The 8,990-nt window shown below is 57.9% G+C and overlaps 1 protein-coding gene across 1 annotated transcript in view; it reads left to right on the top strand.

Annotated features, from left to right (window-relative positions):
* The window catches only part of NT5DC4 (5'-nucleotidase domain containing 4), a 9,909-nt gene extending 919 nt beyond the window's left edge, over positions 1-8,990 (top strand). The window contains 16 exon segments of the mRNA XM_004388867.1: positions 209-282; positions 381-498; positions 584-679; positions 867-958; positions 1,080-1,125; positions 1,432-1,504; positions 1,698-1,751; positions 2,019-2,062; positions 2,064-2,100; positions 2,570-2,602; positions 3,484-3,591; positions 3,850-3,916; positions 4,034-4,204; positions 4,810-4,861; positions 5,261-5,321; positions 8,802-8,990. Of these exon segments, the coding sequence (XP_004388924.1) occupies positions 209-282; positions 381-498; positions 584-679; positions 867-958; positions 1,080-1,125; positions 1,432-1,504; positions 1,698-1,751; positions 2,019-2,062; positions 2,064-2,100; positions 2,570-2,602; positions 3,484-3,591; positions 3,850-3,916; positions 4,034-4,204; positions 4,810-4,861; positions 5,261-5,321; positions 8,802-8,990 (1,315 nt within the window).

An 8,990-nucleotide genomic window follows, 5' to 3' on the forward strand; every position in this document is an offset into this window, starting at 1 on the left:
ATGCACACTCACACATGCTCACCCATGCAGACATGAACACATGGACACATGCACACACACACAAGCATTCAGACACTCAGATTCAGAAATGATGGGCAGAAGGATGGGCTGCCTGCATTGCTGACTTTCCACCCTGCGCCCATCCTTCTTTGGGTCTTGGATTTGGGGAGGGGGCGGAATAATCCCAACATCCCCCTCCCACTCCCAGGATTTTTGTGAACCACAGCCTGGCGCTGGAGAAGATTCGCTGCTTCAGCTTCGACATGGACTACACTCTGGTTGGTGGAGAGGACTGGAACGCTGGGCATTTGGGGGTTAGGGGGACAGGGGTGGGCAGCCAGGCCCCAGTTGGGCCTCCAGCTGCCTGGGCCTACCCTCAGCCTGCAAGTCCCTAGCCTATGAGGCACTAGCCTTTGAGCTGTTGCTGGAGTGCCTGGTGTGCATCAGGTACCCACACGAGATCCTGTGCTACACATACGACCCTGGCTTCCCCACCAGGTGCTGGGCTTAGGCTGGTGGCGGGCAAGGGAGGGCTATCGCTGACCCCGAGCACCCACCCACTGCCTCTGTGCTCTCTCCCCAGGGGGCTGGTGTTTGATGCATTCTATGGGAACCTGCTGAAGGTGGATACCCACGAGAACGTGCTGCTGGGCACCTATGGCTTCCCCCTCCTCTCTGAGTAAGGGACAAGGGGTGTGGTGGAGAGAAGGGGAAGCAAGGAAGAGGGAATAGGATGGATAGAGGGATGGAAGCTGGATGAAGGAGGGAAAAGGAATAGTTGGAAGCAACAAGGAATGGCCAGGGCCTGGAGGGCCTCGGGGAGGTGCTAAGAGGGGCATCGCTGCATGCAGCTCACCCCTCCCCAGGGCCAAGATCTGGAGCTTCTATCCCAGTGAGTGCATTCAGAGGGATGACCTGCAGCGGTTCCACATCCTCAACACACTCTTCAACTTGCCTGGTGAGGGCGGGATGGGGGGGGCAGGGGCTCCTCAGGGCCCCACCTCTGGCCTGGGGGGCTGCTTCCTGGTCCCCAGGGCCAGCAACTGACCAACATCTCTGCCTCAGAAACCAATCTCTAGAAGTCTGCCTGGTGGACTTCTTCTCCAGCTGCTCCCGCTACATCAAGTATGTCCCCACGCCCTGCCAGCCCTGGGTGACCAATAGGACACTGCCACTGTCCAGGGGCCAAACCCAGAAGTGGGGGCCCCATCCAGGGGCAGAGGTTCCTCCTGTGGGGTTTGAGGGGGCTCCTGGAGTGCAACAGAAAGGCCCCTTTACGTGGAAACCAGTGCTGCCCCCAAGAGGTGACCCTCAGCACCGTGTGGCACCCTTCCCGGTGTGGCTGGAGGCGTCACTCTGGTATAAGCCCCAGGGTTGGATGTCACCCTGTTTCCCTTGTTGGTCTCCCTGTGCCCTCTTGGTCAGTCCCAGCTGTGACACTGGTTATCAGCAGGGAAGCCTCTTCCAGGATGTGACCGATGCCATGAGTAATGTCCATGAGTCGGTGAGTGGCCCAGGGCCCTGGGACCTGTGACCTGCGACCTGCCTGCCCTTGGCTCTCCTGGGCCATGCCTCCAGCCCCCTTACCATGTCCACCTCTCCTCCCACTGAGGACTTTGATGGTCTGGGCTCCCCAGTGCCACTCCCACCATCTTGGACACAGGTGCACACACACACCTCTCTGCTCCCTCCTGCAGGGCTGTCTCAAGGAGAAGACCCTGCAGGACTTGGAGAAATACATGAAGAAGGGTGTGAGTGGCTGTAGCCCCAGGGCTGTGATGAGGCCTTGGCCGTCTGCTCCTCAGGGCAGCAGGGCCCTCCGCTGGTCTCTTCCCTCAGGCGTAGACGGAGATCTCCACACCCTGGCACTGCTCAAGGCTTTCCTGGCTGGCCTGGGGCCCACCTGCCCTGAAAGGTGGATGCCTGGCTGGGCTCCCAGGGTGCTGAGACCAGTGGAGGGGTCCCCAGGGCAGCTCTGGGAAGTCCACCCTCGGAAGTCACCCTGTTCTCTGTCCCAGGTGCGAATCCCCATCCTGCTGGGTAAGATGAAGGAGGCTGGGAAAGTTTCTGACCACCACCAGCAGCTACAGTCACACTGATGTGAATATGTGTGGAGGCTGGGGGCCTTCAGCCTCTGGGCTCAGAGAACTGCCTCTTTCCTGGCCCCACGGGAAGGGAGGCACTGTAGGGAACAGTAACGGGGTGGGAAGGCGCCAAGACCCTCCTTCCCTCACCGCCTGGCTAGTATCTTGGGTTCCATTTCTCAGCCTTTTCAGGTCTCAGTGGAATGAGCACCTTCTCCGCCATTGTGCTCCTGTGGTCCCCAATGTGCCCTGGGGGGTGATGGGGTGATGGGGTGAGGACAGAGGCAGTGATGTACCCTGGGGGGTGATGGGGTGATGGGGTGAGGGGCAGAGGCAGTGATGTGCCATGTGGGGTGATGGAGTGGTGGGGTGAGGACAGAGGCAGCAATGTGCCCTAGGGGGTGATGGGGTGAGGGACAGATGCAGGCCGTGGCCCCTGCCCCAGCCCAAGCCTGGTGCCCTGACCCCTGCCCTGTCCCTGCCAGTCCATTGTGACCTACCTGTTTGACGCTGGTGAGGTGAGTTGGGAGCCAGCATAGCAGCCCTGAAGGCTGTGCAAAGAGCAGGGAGGGCCAGGGCCACACCATGCTGCTGAGAGCCGCAGTGGGTCAGGGGTGGGAGTAGGGGATGCCTTTCTGTTCTGGCATCTCCCACGCCTAGCCCTCCCCTCCAGGAAGAACAAGTGTGTGACAGGCGTCATTTCACGTGTGTGGGCCTGGCTGGAACCTCCCCAGATGGGTGGGAGGTCAGCGGCCTGCGCGGGAGGCCCAGGGTGGCCACTCCCTCAGCCAGGGCATGGGAGGAACCTGAGGGGAGAAATATAAAGCCTCATATAAAGCCATAAAGTGGCAAGCCGACATTTGGGGAGGGGCTGGGAGAAGATGGGAAGGGGGTGAGAGGAGGACAGAGGACAGGCAGACCAGGCCAGGGGAACGGAGTGCGTGATGAGCACTGTGGTGCTGGGTGTGACCAGGCTTCACTGGCCATGGGAGCAGGGCCCATGTCCCTGTGCATCCGGGCCCATCTGTGCCCCTGTGAGTGGCTCTGGAGGCTGACAGGGCACACGGGACACCCAACACAGACCTCCGCAAGCACCTCTCCACACTTTCATGTACCCGGCTTGGATGGGGATGCTGGGGAGCGAGACTTCCTGGTTCCTGGGCCTGGGATGTCTCATCTGGCTGGGCAGCAGGACCCGGGCACATGGATGACACTGGGGCTGGCAAGCTTCCACCAAGCTGGACAGAGCTTGGTTGGTGGCTCGGCCAGGGGAGGCAGGGTAGGAGAGGGGGCAGCTGTGGCCAGCGGCCTGGCTGAGGCCCTCTGAGCCGCTTGTGGCAGGGTCAGATTCTTCAGGCTGAGTGTGTGTCTGCACAAGCTCCCGCACCCCGTCCCCCAGGCGGAGGCCTCAGCCAAGCCCTGGAGGTCCTGCTTTGACCTGATGGTGGTGGACACGCAGAAGCCCTGATTCTTCGCAGAGGGAATGATGCTGAGGCAGGTCAACACAGCCATGGCAGGTGCTGCCGCCAGTCCACCATGACCCGTGTCCTGCGGGGGGTGGAGGGGAGCCTGCTCTTAGAGGCTGCCTGCTCTGCTGGCCTATCTGTCCCTGGAGACAAGGGATGAGGGGGACTCCCTCAAAGCCCTCCGCCACCTCCTTTCTCCTGCACTTCGTGGTTACCCTCGCCGCACCCAGCCCCCAGCCCCCTTTACCAGGGATGGAAGACGGTTTTTCTGACCTCAGAGCGCCCCTCTGCTGCCTCAGGACTCGAGGAAGCTCCACGTGGGCACCTACACTGGGCCTCACCAACACCGTGCCATCTACTGTGGAGGTACCCACTCCCACCCCATTCCCTCTCCCTCCACGTGGCCCTCTGTGGGTCCCTGACCTGTTCTGCCTGGACAGGGAGGGGCTGTGAGTTCAAGTGTCTCCTTCCATGGTGAGGCAGGCTCATCAGACGTGGTGTGCGAGCTGCTCAGGGTGCAGGGGAAGGACATCCTGTACAATGGGGACCACATCTTTGGGAACATCCTCAAGTCCAAGAAGCGGCAGGGCTGGCGGACTTGCCTGGTGGTTCTTGAGCTGTCCGGGGAGCTGGGCACCTGGGCCCGGGAAAAGGGTGAGCTGTAGGGGGTGAGAACAGGTGGAGGGGTACTGCCACCAGTGCAGAGTCCTGCCCCATCATCACCTCCTCCCTTTCCCATTGGGGATTAATAGTGACCATGATAATCCCATCCACTCTGTGGTTTATGAAGCACTGTCACCCCATGAGGGAGGATCTATTTTATACACGAGGAAACAGAAACCCAGAGAGGTTCGGTTACTTGCCCAAAGTCACACAGCCAGTAGGGACAAAGCTGGGACTCAAATTCAGTCTCCTGGCTTCAGAGTCCTGTTGCATTTTGTGCCCTGGGAAGATTCCAGAGGAGCCTCCTTCCTCATCTTACCTACCCCACCCTACCCACCCCGAGGTACAAACTCCTGACCCAGGAATGACTTGAAGTAATCCTCAGGATTAGTGGTTGCTGTGAGCCCAGCAATTCAGGGTTTGTTTGTTCTAACAGTTTGAATCATGGCCGAATGACCTTGGAAAGGTGACCTGACTCCCTGAATGGATTCCCCCTTGACCTACGGGGCCTAGACTGGGACTAGGGCTGACTGAGGAGGGCAGGCTATGGTGACCCAGCTGTCCCTCACCCCCGCTGTTCCTTGTGCATTTTCCAGAGCGGTTGGAGGAGCTGCAGAGGCTGGACATGCGCTTGGCTGACCTGCACCAGTGAGACCCCTGGCCTGCTACCCCTGCCTGGGGAGGGAGAGGGATGGAGGGGTGGGGGCCTACGTCCAGGCCTGGCATCAAAGGCCTGGCCCAGGTCATCAGGAAATCCCAAGGATCTGTTTCCGGGTGGGCTTCCCTAGTCCCTTGGACTTGGGGCCCCATTGCCCCCCAGGACTGCTCACACTCTGTGACCTGTAGGCACCACCCCCAGCCTACCACACCTGGACTCAGGACCCTACCCCGTCACATGTGCAAGCACACGGCCTGTGCTGGGGTCAGACCAGCATCCCCACTGGCAGCCATGAAATGCCTCCCTGCTATGGGATCTTGGGAGGCTGTGCCTGGCGCTTGGAGGCCTGGCTCATCTCTTCCTGGGTCATGTGGCCATTTTTGTACCAGGCACATGGATGGGAGCAGTTGCGGACTGCAAGTCATCAACTCCACCACGAGGGAGATTCGGGCAAGAGCAGGTAGCAAGCGAGGAGGGGACGGGATCAGTGGGAAGGGGTGGGGAGAGGGCGCTGCCCGGACCCGCATTGTGGCAAGCCTTGCTCAGCCACCCGTCCTTGTCAGTCAGCGCCCCCTGCTGGCCCGAGTTCCGCATGACAGCAGTGTACTTGGGAGGAGGCTCAGCCTGTGGGGTGATTTGTGGGACCTGGCTCTTGCTCCGCCTCCCTTACTGTTCAGCCCTCTTGAGAGGTGACTTCCTGCCCAGCTGGGTCCTCATGTGACTGATGAGCAGCCCTCTGGCTGGAGGGCAAGCCTGGGACCCTACAGGGCCTGACAAGATGGGATTTAGAGCCAGTGAGCTGATGGATCTGGAAAGAGAGGAGAAAGAAAAAAATCCCTTGGGTGTTATTGACCGGCCGCTGAATCTGGGAGATTCCCACGCAAGGGCGGGGTATCCAATAAGCAAGGTTAGCACAGGGCTTACCTTGCTTACCAGATCATCTATAGTGAACGATTTCACATGGGCTTCACCACATCAAAGGTGTGAAATTGTTCACTACAGATTAGTAAGCACAAGTAAGCCCATGCTTATCTTGCTTTTTGGGTCATCTGCACTGTTAGGGATTGTAAATTTAAAAACAGACTTTGCTTCTGTAGGAAGGTGCTGTGGGGTTGGGAGAGAGACAGATGCCAGCCATACCTAGAAGGAAAATCTTTGATGTGGTGAAAAAATGTGAAATTGTTCACTACAGATGAGCTGGTAGCAAGGTAAGCACGGTGCTTACCTTGCCTATTGGGTCACCCGCCCTGTCCCCAGTTGGCAGTCCCAGGCCCACTGGGGCCCGTCACAAAGGGTCTTGGCAGAGGCTTTGCAGGTTACCAAGCCCTTGTACAACCAGCTGATCCTCCCCACAGCTCTGTGAGATGGGTGGGGGGTGATTGTCACCCTCGTATTACAGATGAGGAAACTGGGGCTCAGGCAGGGGAGCAGCACACACTTGGCTACCCAGAGTAAGTGTCCTGACCAACTTTCCAGGCTCTGAGAGCTGGCCTTGTGTCAGGATGGAGCCTGCTGGGGGGCAGGAGTAGGGGTGGATGTGGGCCTTTGCAAAACCATCTGGGGGAGAATCAGAAGGTGAGTGATGCTGAGGGTTTAGAACAGTGCTCTCTATCCAGGGCCAGGCAGGTAACTGGGCAGCAAGCTGAGGCAGGCAGCTGGGGAGTGGGGCCCATGGCAAACTGGGAGCCATCCCACATCCAAAAGTACATGTGTGCAGCCTCTGTGTTTAAAGAAAGCAGCTCCTTCCCTACAGTTGGGCAAAAGTGTCATTGGCCCCAGGTGACAGAGACCCAGGGAGGGTCATTCAGGGAATGAGTAGGTGAGGGCGGAGCTGGGTGTGGTCCCAGCAGGATGGGCTGGCCCTCAGCATGGGTGGTGAGTGCTGTTGGGGGTGCAGGTCCAGAGGTGGGGTGAGGGCTCTATTCAGCATGCTTCCTGCCTGGCCAGAGGGTCATTCGGGAGCTGGACCTGTGCTACAGCACCATGGGGAGCCGGTTCTGCTGTGGCTTCCGTCAGACGCTCTGCGCCAGCTGATGCGCTAGCCGACCTCTACACTGACACCTGCCTCAACTTCCGGCGCTACGCACTGAGCTCGCTGTTTCTGGCGGCTCCAGAGCTGGTGGGTCCCTGCAGAACCTCCCCGGACATCCTTACCCTCCACCCCGGAAGAGCCTGCCGGTCCCCAGCCCTGCCAGGAGCTTTCGAGGTCACCAGACCCAATCTCCTAGACACAAGTGGGTCAAAGCCTTGTAGATAACTGTCTGCACCTTAAAAAATGCATGACACGAGATAAGGAAGTGTAGATAAGGTACCTCTGCTGAGGAAGCTCTTCCTCATGCCCAACCTTAACTCCTGCTTTAAGTTGAGACCACGGTATCTCATTATTATGTCCCTGGTAGAAATGATACTGGAGGCACTGGTGGGTCAGTGGTAGAATTCTCACCTTCCGTGCAGGAGACCTGGTTCGGTTCCTGGCCAATTCACTTTATGCACAGCCACCACCTGTCTGTCAGTGGAGGCTTGAGTGTTGCTATGATGCTGATCAGGTTTCAGCAGAGCTTCCAGACTACAATGGACTAGGAAGAAAGGCCTGGTGATCTACTTCTGAAAATCAGCCAATGAAAAGTGTATGGATCGCAACAATCTGATCTGCAATAGATCATGGGGATGGTGCAGGACGAGGCAGTGTTCTGTTCGTTGTGCGTGGGGTCACGATGAGTCGAGGGCTGATCTGATGGCAGCTAACAACAACATCAAGAAGCCATACCAGCTGCAAGAAGGATGGCTACGGCCCTTCTGCCCTCAGTAAACGTGCAGTCACCTCAGGGGAGACGGAGGAATCAGCAGATGATGCAGTCAGCGCTCTGGCTGGTCTTCCTCTAACTGTGATCCGGCGATGGCCCTTGGTTAAGAGCAAGAGCAAGGAAGTGGAGGCAGCTGTGGCAGCGGGGGCAGGTTAGTGGGACAGCTTTCCCTGGAGCATGCACGTGTCATACCTCCCAGTGAGGCATCATCCTGATTTCCATTTTATAAGACGTGGAGTCTAAGTCAAGGATCTGAAACTAGTGCTTTGGGGCTTCTTGCCCCTGCTTGTCCCGCCACCCTCAGCTGCCTTCTTGATGTTTGAAAGAGGGAAAACCATTCACTGAGTATCTGCTATGCTTCTTGCACTGGGCTGGCCTGGGTGATTTTCACTGATTATACTTAATTCTCAGAATAACCTGGCAACCAAACCAAACCAGTTACTGCCAAGTTGACACTGATTCATGGTGACCCCATGTGTGTCAGAGTAGAACTGTGCTCCATACGGTTTTCGATGGCTGATTTTTCAGAACAAGATTGCCAGGCACCTCTGGGTGGACTTGAACCTCCAACCTTTTGCTTAGCAGCCAAGCAAAGTAGGCTTTATTATCCTCATAATAAAGAAGTGCAGTGAGCTTAAGTAACTTGCTATCACACTGCTAGCAGGCTGCAGAGCTGGGAGTGGAGCCCAGGACTGTCCAGCTGCAGGGGAGGTGCTCTGTTCTGGGCACTGCGCCCCACACACTCAGGGGAACCGAGTACTCACTGCGCTGCCTTATTTCATCTCTAGGCTTTCAGACAGCCAGGCTGGGGGTCCAAGACACAGTGCTGTTAGACGTCATTGCTAAAGCAGAGACCACTCAGGTGAAGAAAAAGCACACTCAAGCTACAAGTGAAGCCTTTGAAGAGACCTGACCTTTGCCCAACTGTGCTGGCCTGAGAGTTTTGGGGAAGTGAAGTCCACCTACCTGAGCCTTCCCTCCGCTGTTGACACTCTTGGGTGGGCTCCCTCTTCTATAGAAGGAACCTGGAAGCTTGGGGGTGAGGGGTCTCTGCATAACTGAGGAATCCCTGAAGGCCTTGCTATTGATGGAACGACCCCATCTCTATCTGCCTCTGTCCTTGCAGATGCCGCATGAATCACTCGTGGAGCAAGACTGGGCCAGTCTGAACTGTGCCTTCAGCTTCCTCTCCTGCAGCCCCAGGGTGAGTTGCGGGGAGGTGGTGGTGCTGGCCCCGTCGCTGGGTGGAGCCCTCGCGCTGCAGCCCACGAGTTCAGCAGCTTGGGGCCACCACTGGGCTAAGAGAGGTTCCTGA

This window comes from Trichechus manatus, unplaced genomic scaffold (genome assembly GCF_000243295.1).
Source record: "Trichechus manatus latirostris isolate Lorelei unplaced genomic scaffold, TriManLat1.0 scaffold00219, whole genome shotgun sequence".
Classification (NCBI taxonomy): domain Eukaryota; kingdom Metazoa; phylum Chordata; class Mammalia; order Sirenia; family Trichechidae; genus Trichechus; species Trichechus manatus.